General features: G+C 46.2%; 1 protein-coding gene across 3 annotated transcripts; it reads left to right on the plus strand.

The window, feature by feature from the left end:
• Positions 1 to 17,201: 17,201 nt before the first annotated feature.
• Positions 17,202 to 21,650, plus strand: LOC133888387 (receptor homology region, transmembrane domain- and RING domain-containing protein 1-like). Of its 3 annotated transcripts, none has more exons than XR_009903788.1 (7): positions 17,202 to 17,443; positions 18,199 to 18,256; positions 18,330 to 18,472; positions 18,800 to 19,024; positions 19,379 to 19,783; positions 20,127 to 20,958; positions 21,203 to 21,650. XR_009903788.1 is itself a non-coding variant. In XM_062328610.1 (6 exons), exons 1-6 carry the CDS (start codon positions 17,401 to 17,403, stop codon positions 20,885 to 20,887), a joined length of 1,635 nt encoding a protein of 544 aa, XP_062184594.1. In that variant the 5' UTR covers positions 17,202 to 17,400; the 3' UTR covers positions 20,888 to 21,135. The 3 variants fall into 3 exon arrangements, 1 of the variants encoding a protein (XP_062184594.1); XR_009903787.1 differs by having other exon boundaries at positions 21,250 to 21,650; XM_062328610.1 differs by lacking the exon at positions 21,203 to 21,650 and having other exon boundaries at positions 20,127 to 21,135.
• Positions 21,651 to 22,981: the final 1,331 nt, after the last annotated feature.

Raw genomic sequence — 22,981 nt, forward strand, 5'->3', positions numbered from 1 at the left:
AGCACGTCACTTAAAATTTATTCCACTAATATGTGCGCGTGATTCCATTGTGGAGTGATAGTGAGAGGTCGTCAGAGATGAGGAAGGAAGATCCAATGCAAAGGGGCCGGGCTAATTTACCTAGTAATTAATTAAAAGCCATCGATTGCGCATGGGGTAAGGTGGAGTGGCTGTGTACGTCATGGCCTTCCTAGAGAGAGAGAGAGAGAGAGATCTAGAGAGAGGGGGGGTGGCGGTCGATTTGGTCGGTGGCTAAGAACTGGTCGGCTTAGTTAGTCTCTGAAGCGACCACCACCACTCACCAACACCATAGATATCGATTCCAGTCCTTCCTGGTATGATCACCTGCCTTTAATCTACGACCGCCGGCCGTTGCATTGGAATTGGATCGCAGCATGGAATGCTTCTACTCAATGATCGTTTTAATTGTCTAGATTAGATTGTGCACATAATATCGATCGATCATGCCATCCTGATCCTGCCACAGTAGTGCTCACCTTCAACTCCATCGATCGATCTGACTCGCGGTATCGATACATCTTACGCACAAATGATTGGACGGGCCGGATCCCATCCATACTGTCATCATCTAATCCTATAGATATTTGTATTCAAGTGCTTGTACGCATGCATGTATACCATTAAAAGGGGAAGCAAGCTAAGCTCCGGGCGGCGAAAAAGTGCAGTGATCAGACAGTGACTGCATGCATGCTTTTAAAGTTGTTACTGCTACTAGAAGAGTGCATGCCATCAGACGACTAATTAACCCAATAATTTATTATTAAATCTTGTACTATCATTTTTATATGACAAATCTTAATACTTGTGTATATTGATAGTCAAAGTTTGTAAAGTTTAATTGTACGCATCTCTGAACGATGTTTATTTGAGACTAATCAAGTAGCTAGTCATTTGCTACATAGGATTAATTCATAGAATGGTTCCACTCCTACCATGGAGTAGATGGAATGTGATTGCTAAGGTTTTTAATATGAGTTGAAAACCTAAACAACACGACAAGGTATAGGGACTGCTATATGAATTTTTGGATTATTTGAAATAACTTTGGGTGTCTATTTTTTTCTTATTGAAAACTCATCACGTAAGGTACCATGTAAGTTGGTCTCTGTCACATCCGGTTTTTAAGAGAATAAACCAGATGCATTCCACATGTATGATAGAATTAAGTTTTCATACATACGATGATTTTATAAGTGATAACATAACAGTGTCATAACATAACAATAATATTCATTACAAAAGGACATGTAGGTCTTAAAGAAAATACTAAGATAACTTCCAACAGCAACAGTCTTCCATCCATCCACAAGCGTTGTCCGGGGGGAGCGCCAGCTTATGACATGGTCTTCAGGTCGACATCTTCCTTCGCCTAGAACTCAGCTCCATCGGTCGGAATGTCCTCAAATTTCTCACCTTTTGAGCAGCATCAAGAAGTTAAGAAAAGGCAAGCGTAGAAAAACATGACATGAAAACTTAAGGCAAGAAAGGCTCGATTCAGGTTGATTGTATCTATGCCATCCTAACCTAGGACTAAAAAAGGATTTAGCAATTCTATTTACTAGGTGTGATGGCACCAACATTAAAAGAACAGCTCATCGGATTTTCATCCGACTAACAGACTCACCAGATATTCCATATCCGGCTACCAACTCATCGGGGTTCCACCACCCGACTATCCAAAACCAACCATCCAAAATTCCCACTAATTATGAAGAAGTCAAAGCTCGCTCTTAACCGTGAGCACGACTGATCGATCAGTTTTACACTCTGCAGAGTTTGTACACTTTACCCATGAGTCATGATTCCCGTGTTGCTTTACACTTCCGGGGTGTAGAGTCGGGTCTCACTATAGGCCTTTACAAAGCGCCTCCAAATCCATATACACCCAATAAGTTTTCACCGCTAACAGGGATTTCATGCACTGCAGAGGCCCCCTCTTGTGCCACTCAAACGTCCACTGATGCGTACAGAATAAGGAGGACATCTAATTATTTGACCAGGCTTTACCCATACAAGTCTCGTGGTTGCACTGTTATGTCAGGTAACAGGCTTCACAAACCGGTCCTTAGGATCCCACACAAGAACAACTACAAACCTATTGTGCAGCACCACCTCAAACTAACCATCCAGTTGGAATCCATATACCATGTTACTACAAGATTACCATACCCAAATTCTTGTTGCATAAACATTAGTATAGATTAACATTAACCCCAACCATAACAGCACTAGCATATCTACCCTTCATTTTTCATGACTCATCAACGGCGACAAGGATAGTGAAACAAAATCTAGTAAAATCCTAACAATGGGATTCCAAATTAGATAAGCATGCAAGAAGGATAAACAATTATCATAAATGTCCTAAAAGAGGTGCAAGATGTTCAAGGACATTTTCCTTCAAATGCAGATTGATCAAATTCTTCGAACGTCTAGTCCTGTAAGTTTACACACTGCTCGTCTCCTAAAGCAATCGTGCATACCAGAAGCAAATAAACACAACATATAAGAACAGCACACAAAATAATAGCAATGCACTATAAAAATATTACTGATAGATAGTACACGTTGTTATGATCGTGGGAGCACAAGAATCGCCTAAATCGGAGCTCGTATGAAAAGGTTGTGAAGGTTTTAAGCTACAGTGACTTTTCTGAAAAGGTACAATGGCTAAATTGTAAAAACAGAAAGTTTTAGGGCTTATTTGCAAAATTCAGGGACCTATTTGTAATTATATAAAAGTTTAGGTTGCTAAAAGTAAATACAGTACTATCAGGGACATATTTGTGAAAACAGAAAAGTTTGGGCTTAAATGTAAAATTATCTAATTTCAGATAATAAGGGAATTATTTTTGTGCTGAAAAATCTATTTATTGCGTCACGCTAACCTCATCCTGCTGATCGGGCTCGGGTGGTTGACGTGGCGGCTTATGCGGTTGCTGACTTGGCTCAGTTGGCTGACGTTGCCGTGCCACGTAGGACAAAAAGCGTATGCGTGGCATGCTGACATGGCCTGGGTGGCTGACTGGGATTAAGTGCACACCTAGCGCGATCTAACTGGTCACTGAAGGGGTATTCAAGCTTCTAATCTTAATCGCACGCGAGAGATTCGATGGCTCAGCGCGATTGGGGAGGCTTGTTTCCACGCTTCACCGGCGATGCTCCGTCCATGTCCGCGGCAGCGCCGCTGTCTCTCTGTCACCACCGGCCGTCAAGCCTCCCCAATCGCGCTGAGCCATCGAATCTCTCGCGTGCGATTAAGATTACAAGCGTGGAAAAAAGCGTGGAAATGGCGCAATTGAACGAGATGATAATGGGATTTTCACCGAGGGTTTTTCGATGGCCGGAGAGGTGTTAGCGGTGGTCGGCGACGGGGAGATGCGGCAGCGGAGGTCGGAGCTCGACGGGATCTCGGCTACGATAGCGGAGGAGCGAAATCAACGGTCGGTGAAGCTCCCTTGGGTTTTTGCGGGGCCGAATAGGTGATCAATTGACCACGGGATGCAGCGGGTAAGGCTATCGACAACGAGGTGGCGGTGGAACTTACCGGCTGTCGGAGAGTGAACTCCTGTCGCAGGGATCCCGAGAGACCCCCTTTTTAGAGATTCGGCCGGGGGGATGATCCTGGAAAAGCTTGTGTGGGAAATAATCGGGAACGGAAATAAATGCGATGGCTGGTGGGAGACGATCACCCTAATGCAAGGAAAAGTGGGTACGCCGGGTTTTAGACAGGTTCGGGCCGCACGGAGGCGTAACACCCTACTCCTGTATGAGCGCTATATTTATCCTTGAAGGGGATTCTTCAAGGAGATATCTGGTTCTAAGGGGAGAACTGTTTACAAAGAGCTTGAGGCTCTTCTGTTCTAGCTTAACTTGAGCTGGTTCGAGTGTCTGTCGATCTATCTTTGGCCTGGTTCGCCGGAGATTGTTGGTTGTCTGGTCTCTTGGCCGTCTTGTGGTCGGGGGCTCTTTTTTGCTCTCTCCTTTTAGTGTTCTCCATCCTTTCCTTTTATAGGCGCGCCGACCTCAACATATCCTGAATGGGAAAGAGGGGACGCGAATGCCAAGGTGCCACGGAGAAGGGCGTAATCATTTCATCTTGGCGAAGTGACAGGGGCGGTGGAGAAAGGCGGCGCGCATTCGACCACCAGCCGCTGCGGAAGCCTCGGGGCGCCCTAAAAGGGGCCCACCGGGCAGCCTCAGAGGTGCCCAGTGCGCCCACCCTGTCTTGTTCTTCTGCCAGGGCAGGGTGGCAAGCGGAGCGCTTCGATTCTGGCAACGTTATCCCGAGGCACCTGGATGAAACGGGACGGGACCCGTGCATTTAATGGACCCACGGCCCCCTGCCCGTGCATGGCAGGGTCTGACACTGGGGCGTGGGTAGCTGAGAATGTCAGGATGTCAGGATGTCAGACCGCGCGTGCCTATTAAATGCGGCATTGGGCCTTTGACTGGATGACACCCTGACGACGGGACCCTTCGGGTCGTTGAATGATCTTGCGCGAACCTTCGGGGAACCGAGTCCTCGGGGGCTGCCACGTGCAGCCCCGAGCACTCTCTCCCGAGCACTTCGGTGGGACCTTCGGGGCACCGAGTCCTCGGGGGCTGCCACGTGCAGCCCCGAGCACTCTCTCCCGAGCACTTCGGTGGGACCTTCGGGGCACCGAGTCCTCGGGGGCTGCCACGTGCAGCCCCGAGCACTCTCTCCCGAGCACTTCCTTCTCGGTATTTGGGCTCTGCGGATCATCGGGGAACTAGGGTGCTCGGGAACCAGAAGCGGCGGCCCCGAGCACCTTCTCCCGGGACTTCGCTTCTACCTACCTTGCAGGGTGGTGATATGTGGTGGATGGCCGGCCTGGCCTCGGGACTTAGGGACCCCTGGTTCTAAATACACCGACACCGGCGCTCGGTGGGAAGGGTCGTGCGGCAGTGGAACGACGTCGATAAGTGGCGAAGAGGGATCCTCGTGCTTCGACGAAGTTGATGGCGGTCTCAGGTGTGCTGGGGAGGGCTCGGACACAGTGGAACGGCGCTCGGCGGTGGCAATGACGGCTCGACGACGGGTGAGGGAGTGCGGGATGGGGGCGCGGAGGCTGCAGACGCCTCTATATAGGCGAGCGGGGGCACGAGGGGTGGAACGTGCGCCAACGAAATCGGGCAAGCGGCGCGCGCGGCCGTTGCGGGAGGAAGTAGACGACTGATAGGTGGGGCCGGGGTGTCACTGAGAGCGTGAGGAGATGGGCTGGGCTTTCCGAGCGAGAGAAATAGGCTGGGCTAGCGCCAAAAAGGATGTCACAGTCTCATTTTTTGATGTTAAGAGATAAGCTTTTCAGTGTATACATATGTCTTGTTAGTTTTTTAAGATCTTCCAAAACTAAACTAGTATTGAGAGTGGTCAATGTGGGTAGAACCAGTGTCGTGTTCTACTTACTGTCCTCCTAAGAGCTGTGGTGAGCTTGACAGGTGGAGCAGGTTTGGCATTCAGGAGTCGTAGTCGGAGGGTTAAATCTCCGGTGATCTTGTGCATCGGGGTGACAGTTGCAGGTGTTGACCAGACCCGATCGACGAGGCAACAAGGAAGCTAGGAAGATGCATATGAAAGGAGGAGAGGTCACATCGCAGTCTGATTCGAGAGACGGATCGGAGGAGAAGTGTCCATCTGTCTCCCGATATGCTTGCACAGCACAGCTACTACAGAGCACCTTGCAAGTCTCTCTATACAGTATATGCATACAGTGACTGACAAGCACAAGCTGGGCGCCCAGTTTCAACACGGTACGCGTCGTAGCACGGTCTCCCGATCGCAACACTGCGTGCGCGTAACTGTCTACTCGATTGACGAGTTTTCTGAGCTGAACCGCGTGCGAGATGGACAAGGCAACAGGCTTCGCTGATATTTTGCTTTGGTGATTGATTCTACAACAGTAGCGAGCGCGTTCAACGGAAACGAATCATGCAATGTTTCTTCTCTACTACACGCAGCTCGTAACCTGTGAGGACTGAAGACAAACCCAAACACGCCAAGTTGATATGACACCAAATTAAAGGCCAGATGATGGGCCGATGGAGGGATATTGAAACTTTGAAAGGAGGCATCAGGCATGCAATGCAATGCAAATGATGGGAATTTCCGCGTCCGCCATTTCGGGCAGGCTGATACTGACTGAGTAAGTGAAGTAGGCTGCAGGAGGAGTGACGCGTCCAAATTAATGGAGTACCCGAGTATGATTCTTCTTCCTCCTCCTCCTCCTCCTCCTCCGCCAGTAGCTAGTGGATCCTGTTCGTCTTTCCAATTTGGCCAAGCTTTCTTCTTGGTCGTCTTGTGCTGGGTCGGTTTTGTTTGTGGGGGGCGGCCTTCAATCCCACTCCACTCCACTCCTTTTGCTTGGCCGTCACTATCATGCAACCCAACGCATGAAGCCTCTAATTAACTAGGAGTACTCGTCAAGGATCCTAATTAGCCCCCAAACAGCTAGCACAGTTTACCATAAGAAGAATCAGAACGCTATCGCGATTGAGAGAACACACATCATCATTGTGTTGTTATGAACATTTCCCAGACACTATGTTCATCGTTCCTTTTGCAATTAGAATGCCCTTTGTTAGAGTACTCCTAGTGACTGGATTGGTAGAACTGTAAGATTATCGGGGAGAAGAAGAAATGCCGTGAGGAAGAAGAAGATAGAGGAGGGAGGACAGCTGTATTGAGAGGGAAATGTTCAGAGTCACATGTTCGCTACCCGCCTCCCCCTCGTATCTGCTATTTAACGATTCATTACATGGCCTCAGGCCCAAACACTCACTGAGCCCACTCGTCTCCACGCACGCGCGGGTTAGGCTTGGTGCGGCGCCCCGTCCTCCTCGGCCCAGCTGTGTCTTTGTCGTGTGGTGGCGTCTGATCCTTAACAATCCCTCCCCCTTGGACACCGGCTTGTCCCCAAGCCGGCGCATACGGGAACCGCTGCTGCAAGGCTTCGGCATCCTCCCATGTAGCGAGGTCCTCCGGTGTCGACGACCACTTGACGAGTACTTGAGTGATAGTAGTCGTGCCGCGCGTCACGAGCCGACGTTGAAGAATGCGCTCTAGAATCTGTAAGGCAGAGTTAGCGGAGGGTAACTGAGGTAATACCTGTGTGCTCGCGCCGACCGCTCGCTTCAATTGAGACACATGAAAAATGGGGTGAATCGAACTGTCAGGAGGGAGCTCCAACTTGTAAGCCACGGATCCAATCTTGGCCAGAATGCGATAAGGTCCGAAGAACCTGAATGCCAACTTGTGATTGGCGCGGACAGCGACTGAAGATTGTGTATATGGCTGGAGTTTGAGGAACACCCAATCACCCACAGCAAATTGGCGTTCGGACCTATTCTTGTCAGCCTGATTCTTCATACGCTGCTGCGCCCTCAACAAATGCTGATGCAGCAGACGATCCACTAAAACACGTTCGTGGAGCCATGAGGACAGATCAGTGACTGGAGAATGGTGACCATCTTCAATTCCCAAGTGACGAGGAGTTGTGCCATAAAGAATTTCAAATGGAGATTTGTTGAGAGTAGAATGGAAACTTGTATTATACCAATACTCAGCTTGTGAAATCCACTGACTCCATTTCTTGGGACAAGAATTAACAAAGCAACGCAAATATGTTTCAACGCACTGATTCAGGCGTTCTGTTTGCCCATCTGTCTGCGGATGGTAGGAGGAGCTCATGCGCAACTGAATACCGGCTAATTTGAATAGTTCTTGCCAAAAGTGAGATGTGAAGATGCGATCACGGTCAGATATGATGGACAAGGGTAGCCCATGAAGCTTATACACCGAATCCATGAACACACGAGCAATGACTGGTGCAGAAAATGGATGAGTGAGGGCTATAAAGTGTCCATACCGAGAGAATTTGTCGATCACTACCAGCAAAGCATTATAATGGCCGAAGCGAGGTAAGCCTTCCACAAAATCGAGTGAAATAATCTGCCACGATTGTGTAGGAACTGGTAAAGGTTGGAGCAAACCGGGATACTTCGCACGATCTGGTTTGGCCTGCTGGCAGATATGGCAATGCTGAACATATCGATGCACTTGTGCTTTCATGCCCTTCCATGCAAACAATTGTTTGATGCGGCGGTAAGTGACAGGGAAGCCCGAGTGACCACCAAGAGCACTGTCATGTAAGGCAGCAATGATCCGCTGTTGAAGTGTTTCATCTTTGCCAACCCAAATTCGTTGATGGTAGCGCAGAACACCCTGATTGAATGTGTAAGAGCCAGGAGCCTCAGCTTGAGATGTGACAGCCGCTAACAATTTCTGAGTATCAGGATCAGTAGCATAACTGTTCACAATATCACTCAACCACTGAGGTTGGCAAGAAGAAATAGCATGCAATTCAGCCTCAGAATGTGGACATCGGGACAGAGCATCGGCAACTTTGTTGTCAGTCCCTTTTTTGTATATGATCTTATAGTGCAGACCGAGCAATTTTGTAAATACTTTTTGTTGCCACGGTGTATGCAATCGCTGCTCATTCAAGTGGGCTAAACTGCAATGATCAGTATAAATAACAAATTCACCATGCTGTAGATAGGAACGCCATTGCTCAATGGCCAACAGAATGGCCAAATATTCTTTTTCATATGTTGACAGGCCTCTTGTGCGGGTGCCCAATGCTTTGCTAACAAAGGCGATGGGATGGCCATTCTGCATTAAGACAGCACCCACACCAACATCGCTAGCATCTGTTTCCACTTGAAATGGTTTGTGAAAATCTGGAAGTGCTAAAACAGGTGATGTGATCAATGCATGTTGAAGAGCTCTGAAAGCCTTGTCAGTCACATCTGTCCACATAAAAATGGAGTTCTTACGCAACAATTCAGTTAGGGGTCTGCTGATTGAACCAAATTGGCGCACAAACTTGCGGTAGTACCCTGCAAGACCCAAGAAGCTCCTTAACTCCTTGACATTAGTTGGGGTTGGCCAATCCTTGATAGCAGCAATTTTTTCTCCATCAGTTTGTACCCCAGCTGAGCTAACAATATGTCCCAAATAAGCAATGGTGGGTTGGGCAAAAGAGCACTTAGACATTTTGACAAACCATTGATCTTGTCTAAGCAGAGATAATACTTGACTGAGATGATGCACATGGGCTTCTAGTGATTTACTATACACCAATATGTCGTCAAAGAATACCAACACACTCTTGCGAAGGAAAGGAGCTAAAGTAGTGTTCATGGCCTTTTGAAATGTAGCTAGAGCACCAGATAACCCAAATGGCATCACACAAAATTCATAATGACCGGAGTGTGTTTGGAATGCTGTTTTGAATTCCTCACCACTGCCCAATCGGATTTGATGATATCCAGCCCTTAAATCCAATTTAGAAAACCAACATGCTCCGGCTAATTCATCCAACAATTCCTCTATGATAGGCACTAGATATTTACTCTTCACAGATAAAGCATTCAATTGTCGGTAATCCACACAAAAACGCCAATTACCATCCTTCTTTTTGACTAACAGGACAGGTGAAGAAAAGGCACTGCTACTATGCTGAATCAGACCTTGTGCAAGCATGTTCTGCACTTGTGTTTCAATTTCACTCTTGAGGGCTGGAGAATACCTATAGGGTCTGACCTGCACTGGTTGGGCACCCGAAATCAGAGGAATTTTGTGATCACAAGATCTGGGAGGAGGAAGACCCTTGGGTTCAGCAAACACATCGGCATACTGTTGAAGCAATTCCTGTATGGGTTCAGTCACAGCCATTGTAGTGGTATGAGTGGGAGCAGACAGAATAGTCATCAGATGCACTTCTGTCTGTCCAGAGGAATCAGGAGTAATCCCTTGTAAGGTGACCCAAGTACCATCATAAGGAATTGTCATACACTTGGACCCCCAATGCACTTTCATAGGACTATATGTTTCTAACCAATCCATACCAATAATAGCACCATAAGTGTGTAGTGGCAGTATTTTGAAAGGTGTCTGAAATGTAAGTCCCTGAATGGACCAGGAAATAGATTGCAATTCCTTAGTACATTACAAAATACCCCCATTAGCTACTTGTACTTTAAGAGAAACAGGTACTGAATTGGTTCCTTGAAGTTGTGTAGCAATAGCAGTGCTAAGGAAGGTGTGGGAGCTGCCAGAATCTATAAGCATGAGGATGTTAATACCTTGAATCTGACCATATATCTTCATAGTTTTGGGCAACTCGTGTCCAGTAATAGCTGCAGAAGACAAGGCGAACAGGACCTCTTCAGACTGATGGTCATGCTGGGTAGCCTCCACATCATCACAAGAAAATAACTCCCACAGCTCTTGAACTGCATGTAATTGCACAGTGGTGCTGCATCTGTGATCTCTGGTCCACTTTGCAGCACAAGTATAACATAACCCTAGTGCCTTTCTATATGCACGTAAGGCAGCCAGCTTGTCATCAGTGGATTGGTGATGGGTACTGTCCACTCCTCGTCGGTCAAGCGGTGGTTCAGCCAGTGGAAGTTTCGGAGGAGCCATCAGAGACGTAGTCTTCACAGATGAACGATAAGGAGCAGAGTACTCCGTTTTGCGATAATCACGGCGCTTGTGGCCTTCTCCAACTTCTTCTTGCAATGCAGCAAGAGTACAAGCAGTATCCAAATCGATCGGTCGTTGAACCATAACAATAGATTTAATCTCATCTTTTAAGCCATCAACAAATCTAGTGGTATAGTAAAGTGGATCAGGAATGGAGTCATAAGCTGCAAGTTGATCGACTAATGCTACGAACTTATCAATGTACTCTTGAACTGTATGGGTTTGTCGAATTTGAAAAAGTTGGCGAAGCAGCAGCTCATGCTGATCACGCCCAAAACGCATGTGAACCATTTCACAGAACTGCGACCATGTTGCTGTGCGCACACGGCGTTCGACCGATTGCAGCCAACGAGCCGCAACACCCTTAAGATGCATAGACGCCACCTTAATCCACATGGATGGATCAACGCCAAACATGTCAAAGTAATTTTCGCAGCGACTTTGCCACAACTTCGGATTTTCGCCGTCAAATTTCGGAAAATTCATTTTAGGCAGTTTGTGTCCGAAGTGCGAAGAACTGAATGAGGAACGCATGAACGAATCCATGGGGCGAAAACCCGAAGTAGAGTGAGGGTTTGGTGATTGTGTGGTACCTCTGACCGGGAGATGTGTGAGGGTAGCGACTGACCCAAACACATGCTCCCGGTGATCGGAGTCCTCGCGATGCCCATGAAGGCCGATGGCGGAATCTCTAGCAGGTGGGCGCTGGCCGGCCATCACCGGGGGCGCCAGTATGCCCGCGGAATCCACCGAAGTATCGACGACGACGCGATCAATGTGCTTACGAAGCACACCCATCTCGAGTTGGAGAGCCTCCACCGCGGATGCGATTTGCGGCTTCCAGGCGTCGAGGGTGGTGAGCGCTTCTTCGATTGGCTTGAATTTCTCCGCCAAGTTGGACTCGACCCGATCGATGCGCGTTTCGACTCCGTCAAACCGATCGCCGAGGAGCTTGAACTCGTCGAGGAGGAGCTTCAGTTGAGGATCCATGACGCCGGCGCGCTTCTGAAAACGCGTGAAGTGGTGATGCGGATCCAGAATGGTCGTAGGAAGGTAGGTCTCTGATACCAGATTGTTAGAGTACTCCTAGTGACTGGATTGGTAGAACTGTAAGATTATCGGGGAGAAGAAGAAATGTCGTGAGGAAGAAGAAGATAGAGGAGGGAGGACAGCTGTATTGAGAGGGAAATGTCCAGAGTCACATGTTCACTACCCGCCTCCCCCTCGTATCTGCTATTTAACAATTCATTACATGGCCTCAGGCCCAAACACTCACTAAGCCCACTCGTCTCCACGCACGCGAGGGTTAGGCTTGGTGCGGCGCCCCGTCCTCCTCGGCCCAGCTGTGTCTTTGTCGTGTGGTGGCGTCTGATCCTTGACACCCTTCCATACGTGAATCATTCGTTTCTTTCTGGCAAACGAGATTCCGACAGCGTATTTGTTTCAGTCAAAACCGAGATTACCTTGCAGACTAGCTAGTATATGGTTGGTTCACGCTGATGTTGCTCTTGGACTAGAAAGACAGAGACAGAGAGGTAAAAGGTCCTCCAATCTGTACTCCACTGAGCAAGATCATCTCCAGGCCGTTACTAGTTTATTGTAAAGCCGTGGGTCTTTCGGCCATGAGATTTCCAAGTTGAAACTTGATCGCGGGCGGGCGAGAAAGAACAACTTATATTACTGCCATTAATCTTAGCCAACTGGATCCATTTCGTGTCTGCTGCATCGGCCGGAGGATGAAAACATGGATCACCACAAGGGGCCCAGAGATTCAGTTTGCTTTGTGTCACCCGATTATAATTTATATTGGATGGACATGTCACCAGTTAATGGGAAATGCTGCAAATCAAGAGAGGAGGAGAAACATCCCTGCCCAGATGTACATACATATATTCGTCAAAAAAGAAAGAATGCAGGACAGATTGAAGAGCCCGGCCTAGTCCAGAAATGGTAGGGTAGGAAAAGAAAACGAAAGAGAGGCCTCGACGGCCCATAAAGCAGAGCAGGTTGCATTGCATCTCAAAAAAAGGGGACTGTCTAGTTGATATCTACTATTTTTCTTATGAAATGCAGTCAATTTTTTGAGCCAATAGGAGGAAGCCACATAATCCTAGACATTCTTTTGCTACATGACAGAATCGACTGAATGTTTCAGTAGTCTCGTTGTGAACAAAGACAAACAATGCGAGTCCTGACAGAAATATTATGAGCTGAGTGAGAATAAGCAAAACCCATCTGGTGGTGGGTTCCATCACAAGAACCGAATACAAATGATGCAGATAATACGTATGGATGCAGGGGTGGAGTTAGGGATCAATTCTTCATTTTACTTTGAGCCAACTCTCGACAGTCTATTTGCAAAATCCAAGACCTACATGCCACATACACCAGGAAGCGAGCCCTAGAAAACCTATCATAGTAAAGCAGTGTGCCCGGGTGGCTGGCGGCAGCAAGCAACCACCCACGACTACGAGCTGACGAGCACAACGTGATCACCGCATTGGCGTGGGCACGTGGCCAACAGCAGGCACACACACGTGTAGAATTTGGGCCACCTCATCGCTCTAGGCTGTTGGCAGTGCAGTTGCAGCGCAGGAGCGGCCGGCGGCCCTGCTGTTGACGCGGCAGATGGGCCTCGTTCACTCGTGTCGCTAGCTATTTTCAGTTCTCTTCGCAAAGCTTTTGCCGTAAACTAAAAAGACAAGAACAAGAACCACCGGGACAAGAAGGGATTGACTGATATCCTAGTAAATGATCTAATATTTTTTGGGTACGCTCTATGTTCTTTTTTAATTATTATCTGAAATTTCATAAGTTCAAGACTTTTGCTGATCTCCGTATATCATTCTAAGTTTCTTTAGAATAATCGATGACTCATTTTTTTCTTCTCATTATGCAGTGTTCTATGCTAGTATCTACTACTACCTACACTAATGTTGCATTGTACTGTAAAAATAAGGTTTTACAGAAATATTTTAGAGTTATCATTATCTCATTAAATATGGACTTCAAGGAGCTGATATCTTAAGATGTTCAATTTGTTATATCTTTAGTTGGCAGTGTTTCAGATAATGGCAGCTAATTAGTTGTAATTTCTTATGTGAAATTTTTAGCACTGCTAGATCCAAATCATGACTTAGTTTTACTTATGAATTTTTAATATATTTATATGATACTTTTAGCAAATTTACTTACATTGATGCAGAAGGTATGACAGCAATACTATGGATATATCAACACCAGATACTTTAGATCATATAACAACAATACTATGAAAACAAATGCTATAGCATAATTAAAACTTTGCTGATTCTCTCCATGTTAACTGAATCCATATTATCCAGTAGGCTGAGAGAAACACTTCCTATTGTTTTCTTGATTAACCAGCTCAGCTAGACAGCTACAAATATTTTTACAAGGAATCTACCACAAAACAGGTTGACTGCTCATTCTTCCTTGTTCAACACTTTAAAATATGGTTCTTTAGTTATCTGTATTCCTACTTATATCTCGTAACAGAATGTTTACCAGACAAAATGATCAAGTCCGAATATTAATCAAACCCACAAAATGTTTACATATTTCTATTTTCAAAGCAATCTCAATCAACAAGTTAGGTGAGTCCATGACTCATTCAAATGCAAGGATGAACACAAGCTAGAAACACGTGAGTATAACCAATGAAGAGCAATTATATTGGAGTAATTTCAGTTTTAAAATATTGCAAGCCAAAAGAAACTATGTAATGTTGTAAACCGTATGTTAGAACTTTAGGAAAGCCATCAAAGCTAAGAAACACAATCCGTTTAAAAAGAACTTACATAGTACATTATGATATTACAGCCACTCCATTTTTAACTACACAAAGTAAGTTATTTGTGTAACTTTTAATTATGAGAAATATCTATTTCTATCCGAAGTGCATGGTAAACATACTAGTTGTAGTATATGTATCTAGATTTTTATGTGTAGTTTTTCTTTTAATAAAATCTATATTTAATATTTGTCGCATATTTCCAACAACTATTTCGCGTGAACTAAAAGGCTTACGCAAAGCGGAGGTCAATGCTTATTATCACATCATTTGAATTCATCGATCGTGTCTAGTCATCATAGTCTTTGAAGCATTAATAAAAAAGTAAGGCATAAAAACTGGAGATTTCTTTTTCTTTTCTCTACTGAAAAACTGTTTTAGTTTGTACTACCCAGAGAGAACAAGGACGAAAGGATTAATTAGATAGGTACTATTATATTTTACCCTATTAAAAAAATATCATTATAATTTATGAAATCGGATTTGTGTCATTATAATTTTACTCTTATTTAAAATATACCGCCGATATACATATTTTACATATATTTTATACGTGTAGAACATAATTGCCTCTATCTTCCTTCTCCAACTCTACCCCATAACCTCTTTGCTTCACCAACCACGCCCTAACCACCTCCGTGGCACACCTAACCACGCTGCCCTCTCCCTCCATACCACCCCCGGTGAGCACCTACGCCACCTGCACCTCCTCCTCTCCCTCCTCCCTTTCCCCTTCCTCGTTAGTCCAGGCTGTAATCATGTGCGCGCTGCCTCGCCGCTCCACCGTCTCCCACATCAGGCTCCCTCTCAACCCCTCGGTGAGGGGATCGCCTCCCCTCACTAAGGCGGTTCTCGTGCGCACGCCGCCTCCACCAGGGAAGCGTCAGAGCGGGGTGGTCATCGATTTGGAGCACCGACGCTGTCGGTGATATGGGAATCAGGGGTCCCCGAGTCCTGAGACCAGGACAACAGAGTGACACGTGGTGCCCTCCCTCGGGGAGGTCCGAGAAGATCAAGTTCCGCGAGATGGTGCTCGGGGTCATGAACAGTGGTCTCCGAGTACCCGATGACCCGAGAAGGCCAAATTCTGGAAGAGGGTGCTCGGGGGCACGAACAGTGGTCCCTGAGTACCCGAGTTCTCCGAGGGCCCGAGCAGTCAAGTTCCGGGAGAGGATGCTCGGGGTCATAAATAGTGGTCCTCGAGCACCCGAGTTCCCTGAGGACCAAGAGAGGGCATATCCGGGAGAGAGTGCTCGGGGCTGTGAATAGTAGTCCCCGAGTGCCTAAGAAGTCCTTCACCGGTGGTCCCCACAAAGGCTCAGCGGTGAGGTGTCAATTAGTGAGAGGCCCGATGCTGCATTTAAGAGGGCGCGTGGCCTGTCACTTTCAACCACTTCTCTCACGCTTGCTGTCAGTCCCTGCTACGGTCTAGCAGGAAGGCGTGGGGACATTTAATGTGCGGGTCCCATCGCACATCATCCAACGCGCCTCGGGATAACGTCGCAGGGCTCGAGGCGTAACGCCTGCCGCCTTGCTGTGTCAGGCTCGCTCTGATTGGGCGGGCACGCAGGGCTGCTCGGTGGCTGCCCGGCGGGCCCTCCTCGCTGCACACGCTGAAAAGCGGAATGATGACGATGAAGACCGGACGGGGGCGCATTTTTAACTCTCCCTGTCACATCAAGCTGCAGCCCATGATAGTTGCTTTTCATTTATGGCGCATTGGAACTTGCGTCATCCTTTCTGGGCACGCCACCCGCTCCGACAGGGTATAAAAGACGGGCGGGCTCCCCGGAGAAAAGAGACTGGGACTTGGATCGACCAAAGAACAAGGAGCACGAAGCTCTAGATTTAGACAAACATTCTTGTAACACGGTAGATCCTCAAAGAGACATTCCCTGAGCATTTATAGCATACACACAGGAGTAGTGTATTACGCTCTGTGCGACTTGAACCTGTTTAAAATCTCCTGAGCATTTATTTCCTCCTGCATCCGATCATCCACTCCACCTACATCTCATTTACTCCCATTCATTTCACGTACGAGGCGGGTTCAGAATCATCCCCCCGCCCGAATCTCAAAGGGGATCCCTCCGGATCCCCGCTTGTGGAGTTCACCCTCCGACAGACACCCTCTTCCTCGACGATGGCCAACCTTCTTCGCTGCTCATCATTGTGTCATCTCTTCACTGCTCCATCTACTAAATCCTTACCTTGGTGAGCTCCGCGACCCATTAAAGCTTTTGCGCGTGCCTTTTTGCTTCTGCCTGTCACCGGTGAGGCCACCGCGGTGCTTGCTGTCAGCCTAGTTCTGACTGGGCCCATCGCCTAAGAGACACATAGTAGAGTTTGCACGCATGTGTAGATACTTTAGGTGCCCTCAAGCATCTGAGATGTACCGCTGTCTACTGGCGATAGGGTATAGGCCATGGTTGCTTCTGAGCTCGCGAAAGATGCTGCGAGTGCCTCAAATGACTGAGCCGCTATGATGATGCTTTGTCCCTGTTCAATGGCCTAGCCGCGCCGTCAGTTGCCACCGGTGATAGCTCGCTGTGCCAATCGGTCATAGGTTTTGTTTTCACTAAGGGCTAATGATAGCTATAAACGATAGGAATGATATAGAGATGAGAGATGGGTGAGCTAGAGAAAAAGACAAGAGTATTGTAGTCTAAATTTGTACATAATAATATGCTTCAAATAAGAACGAAATTGTAATAACACGTACTTGATTTTATATATTATAATAATAAATTTTAATCATGCAAAAGTGGGCGACGGATAGGCCTTGGAGTTGGCGGCCGGGTGACGACGGATAGGCTCGAGGGAGGAAGGACAGAGAAGGTTCCGTCCAGGTCCATCCAGTCCAGCTCGGCAGTGGGCGACGCGACTCGATCCCGTGGACAGGACAGCGACTCCCTCCCCAACTCGTCGGTCCCGTCGCCCCCTTCCTCCCCGGCCGCCGCCCTCCTACTCCACCACTGCAGCCCTTCGTCACATGGAATCCGACGTCCCCATTGCCACTGCTATTACCACCCCAGGTCCGCATCCGCGCCGATTCCACTTCTTCCCCCCCCCCCCCCTTCTTCTTTCCATCTTCAGCTGTCCGATCAAATTCTGTGTCAAAGATTCGGGCTTTCCTCTCTCTACTGGGTTGCACTTGTGGTTTACTGCCAAGGATGACTGTGTCACTGGCGATGATTGAGTTACTACTGGTCCGGAGTGTCAGGGCTTGGTTCTAGTCGAGATTAGATGCGCCCACTGCTGCTGCGGTTCTGGAGGCTTGGAATCGAGATGCCTTCTGTAGCTTTGTTGACCCTTAGGTTTCCTGTGGCGTCGAGCGAGCCCCCGTTAAGATCTGGCCGTTTGCTTAGCTGAATTTCCCTTCCTTTGTGGTAATTCTTCCGGAGTCGGTGTGTCATCATCTAGCGTTGCGGTGCTAAAAACTAAGATCCTTGCTCAGTACTTCCTAACTTTTGGAGATTGTTAGTGATTGGAGATCTGGAGCTCAAGACCATACCATGTCTCCTATATCACTTGCTCCTTTGGTCATAATTCAACTACCTAGGGAAGGCCATTTAGTTGTTAATTCTTTACTTGTTTGATAACTACAGGCCAGGGAAGATTCTCCCCTGGGCCTTAATTTTGGAAATTTGTAAGGATTGCATCTTTCCAGCTTATGGGCAAAAGTCCTGCTCCTTTTGGCTTAATGTTAGGGGTAAAATGACAAAAGAATCTCGACGTTATCGGTTATTGTTGATATGAATCTTAGCTGATTAGTGCTTTGTTGCTGCAGGTCCGGAGCGAGAGTTGGCCGTTAGCTGCTCGCGGAGACACAGATTTGGAGTTTTGAAGTACTGAGCTGGTTCTCCATTTTTGTTGGTTCTGTGGTTGTAATTCGTAAAAACGACCTGGCTTCTCTTCTAGGGCATTGGAGATTGCTAGGATGAAGAGTAGACTTCTCTTTCTTTGTGCGATGGTCTGTCTCATGGTTCAGCTGGGAGCTGCCAATGTAGTTCTAATGGGGAATAATCTGACCTTGTCATTCGATGACATTGAGGCAAGCTTTGGTAAGTTATGGACATCTTAGTCATTTATATTTGTCAGATTACAACTAATAATGCCGGACATTACTTCGTACGAAACATATTTATTTGTTTGCATGCCTTGCCTATTTGCTCAATTAGGTGTTCATGTTTGGTCTCTTAGTTGCACCTGCTGATTTATGGTGATGTGCGATTCCATTGCACTACCTGCTATACTGTTATCGTGGATGCTTTATAGCAGCTCCCTGTGTAACATTAAGCTTGATTTTATTCGGTTGATTGTGTAATTCTGCAATTGGCTGTATTGTATTTTTCTGAAGGATTGAACATACCGTTTCAATTGGCTTGCAGCTCCAGGAGTGAAAGGATCGGGTGTTAATGGCATAGTTTATACTGCTGAACCTTTGAATGCCTGCAGCACATTGACAACCAAAGCACTCAAGGGTCCGCCGTCTCCATTTGTGTTGATTATAAGAGGCGGGTGCACATTTGATGAGAAAGTAAGAAATGCACAGGATGCTGGATTTAAAGCTGCAATAGTATACGACAATGAAAATAGCGGAGTTCTGGTTTCAAGTAATTTACCTTGTCGCTCCCACTTTCTCCTTTTCCATTTTCTCAATGCCACTTCTATAGCTGCATGATGCTCTTTATTCGTAGCATGGCCAACACATATAGACGCCTCTTTAGCCCATGTACATGTTAACCTAATAATGGTTAAAGCATTAAGTATAGATGAACCAGATGCGCAATCAAATGCTTCAGCTCTGTTCTAAAAAATGGCTCAAACACAAATACTTTTGCTTATCGTGTCCAAATAAATGAACAATAAAAATCAACTGCACAACAAGGCACAATTTTGTGAATTCATCCACTGATTTTTTTTTACAGTTGATTGTATATTTTCTGCACTAACTAGAAATGTAACAGTGGCTGGAAGTTCAAGTGGTATTCATATATATGCTATGTTCGTCTCGAAGGCCTCAGGGGAGGTGCTGAAGAAATTTTCAGGCCATACTGACGTAGAGGTGTGGATACTACCTGCGTTTGAGAACTCGGCCTGGTCGATCATGGCCATCTCATTCATATCACTCCTTGCCATGTCTGCTGTACTAGCTACATGTTTCTTTGTGAGAAGACATCATATAAGGAGGGACCGTCCTAGAATTCCAGAAGCTCGAGAATTCCATGGAATGAGCAGTCAATTAGTTAAGGCAATGCCAAGTCTTATTTTCACGAAAGTGCAAGAAGATAATTGCACATCATCAATGTGTGCCATTTGCTTGGAAGACTACAATGTTGGAGAAAAGCTAAGAGTGCTGCCTTGCCGTCACAGTATGTTTTGCTAACTCTATAACACCAAAGCTGCCTTTTCTTGTACTATAGTAACTTGACTGTTTGGGGCTCTGCCACGTCCAATAGATCTTATGCAAAGCTAGGGCATCTATCTGCTATACTGTACTTTGGAATCCTCGAATTTGGAACAAAAAAACATTTTGCCAAGTTTTTTCTTGTATTAGTCAGTTTGGTCCTTGGCCTAGAGGATATTGCAAATTTTGTTGATGAAAAATAAATCAATTGATGCATTGGGTGAATTGTACCCTCTGGATACAATCAGCTATACAAATAATGCTATGTTTAAGGTAGTACACTGATATTTGTGTTTGTCACCTTGCAGAGTTTCATGCAGCTTGTGTGGACTTGTGGCTCACTTCTTGGAGAACATTCTGTCCTGTGTGCAAGCGAGATGCCAGGAATGGAGTATTAGACCTTCCTGCCTCAGAGACTACCCCGCTGCTCTCTTCTGCGGTTCGCTTACCTTCTCAACCATCTTCATTCCGGTCGAGTGTGGCAGCATCCCCTCCCAGACCAATAAGCCGCCGTCCTTCATCGCAATCTGTTACCCGTGCTTACTCTGTTTCTAGTACTCCCCACTCCCCCAACCCCCTTAGATCTTACACAAACTCACCAGCCATCGTTATAAGTAGACGCAGCGCAGAACTTGCAAATATGTCATCTCCCCATCTGCGCATCTCATACATTGCCTCTGCACACTCTTTGGTTGGCAACCACTTGTCTCCACCAATCAGTATAAGGTACTCGTCACCCCATATATCCCATTCTGGCTATGGATCACCCAGTCCACATGTCAGTTCATCCTATATCTCCAATTCTGGGTATGGATCTTCAAGTTACTATCTTGGATCATCCAGCCAGCATCGCACATACCTAAGGTGTCGTGGAGAATCAGGGCCAAGCCTGTCTACCATGGGCCCTCAATCGCTACAACAGTCCCAGCTGCCCCATGGTGATTCAGAGACAAATCTAGTAGGCACATCATCTGCTCAGTCCTTCCAGCATTCCTACCTGAGACACTGTGCTGATTCAGAAGCAAGTTTATCTGACATGACATCAGCTCAGTCGTTGCCGGGATGCTAACTGGTCCGGATCAGCTTTTATCTGTTCAAGATATGGCGTGACTTGTGCATACATTGAGGCATGTAACACAGGTGATTATTTGAGAAAAATGCATAGATTCGTTTCTGGTTCTTGTACATTTGCCTTCTTGTTTTTATTTTTTTTATTGATAATAGTTTGTTTTTTGTGCTGCTGTGCATATTAAAAGTAACAGGAATATGTTTATGACAAGAATGCTCTTAAACATGAGAAGATTGCGTTTTTTTAACGATATCTGCTCTTGCTTCTGATATGTTCATTCTCTCTTTGAAACAATTATATGTTCATTTTCTGAAGGTGGTTCTTTGGTAACATCTTGGCTTCTTCCATCCCTGCTTTGACAGGGTACCATGCCCAAGTGAAGCTGTCGATTGCGTACAGCAGGGCAGGGCAGCACCCCTTGCTTTGATCTGGTGGCCAGTTGGATGAAATTCGTGGCCGAATGCAGTCAACTTCAGGTTACCAGCTCCTTTGGCGTCTTGGATTTTTTTCGTGAGCTTGAGATCCCCCGAGTCCTGAGGGTTCAACACGTTCAGATCACCTACTGAGCGCTGGCTGGGTGCTGCTCCAAATCAGTTGAGGCAATGTTGTTGGTTTTTGTCTGTCTTTTCCCTCCTTTCCCGGGCTACATCAGATTCAGTATCATGCATGCATGCATGTTCCAGTCTTCTTGTCATCACTCTCCTGAGCTGAGCATCCTGGCGGTATCATCATGTTCAAATTTCACAAGCTAGTGACCGGTTTAGTTATGAGCTTTGCCTGAGGTTAATTAACCCACCCGAGCCTGCCTGCACACTAACCAAGTAATCAGTGTAGTCTTAAGATTCCAAGAGGAAAAGCCTAAGTTAACTAATTGAATCCAAGAGGAAGACTACAGTGTTGGAGAAAAGCAAAGCAAAGCATTAGTCCACTCCAGTCCGATACTCCAGCAGAGCAAAGCAAGCTGGGTAGTCAGTAAGATTCCAAGATGAAGCGATGATGATCGAGTACTCCAGCTAGGAACGAATGAATGGTCAAATTAAGCTCGATTACTCCAATGAACCACTCAATATATCGATTTCACTATATTTGAACACTCCGGTAAAACGTGCATAAAGTCTTTCACAATCATCACCGGATCACCTTCACAATCTTCATTGAAGGGCTTATCAATTTCACCACTCTAAACTGTCTAGGAGTCAACAACCCTAAAAGTAACAAATTGATGATGCTTGTTTGAAAAATTGCTACCACAAAGCTTAAACTCTATACTTAATGCACTAGAACACTCTCACTTCTCACAAAGATGCACAACTAAGCAAAAGAGAGGAGAGGAGGAATTAAGGTTCAAGAGTATGTAATCTAAATGACAAGAGTCTTTTTAAACCAATTTAGGGACTATATATAGGCTGCCTCTCGAAATATAGCCACTACACTCATATTTCAGACAAACTAACACCTTTGAGTCCTAACGACTATGACAAAGCAGTTAGTGCGTTGGATTTGAATTTTCTTATCTGGCGGCCAGACCGTGTCTCCCCCCATAGTCAGGCTACGAGTCAGAACAGAGAGCAAAAACTCTTTATTCATCCTGTTAGACGGCCCGCCAGACCTAGCATTCAGATCGCCAGTCATTTCTTTGCCACCCATGGTAGTCAGACTTGCGATATAGCTTAGAGCCTCTACCCTCTCTGCACACATGGAGATCAGACCGCCACCCTCTTACAGTCAGATCGCTAGACACTCCGAACACTTTTCTAGGGCAAGACTTTTCACTCCTTCAAAAGAAATTCTTTCTTCTAGCATGAAATACAAGTTTGAGCAGGGTTTGTAACTACATATGTTTTAAGTAAATGAATATTGACTTCTCTTGATAGTATGATATATGTTCTTATCAAATTAATTCCTTTATGATCGACGACAAACGAAAATTTCTTTATTTTATACCTTTATCTTAAGCTAGCCATCATCAAATGCAGAAATGCCTTTCACATGCATCATGCATCTAGCTCATCCATCATCACCGGGACTAACCTTTTTACGTCTTAATCAAATAAGTTAGTCCACAAATAAATATTATCATTAATTATCAAAACA

This window comes from Phragmites australis, chromosome 13, assembly GCF_958298935.1.
Source record: "Phragmites australis chromosome 13, lpPhrAust1.1, whole genome shotgun sequence".
Classification (NCBI taxonomy): Eukaryota; Viridiplantae; Streptophyta; class Magnoliopsida; order Poales; family Poaceae; genus Phragmites; species Phragmites australis.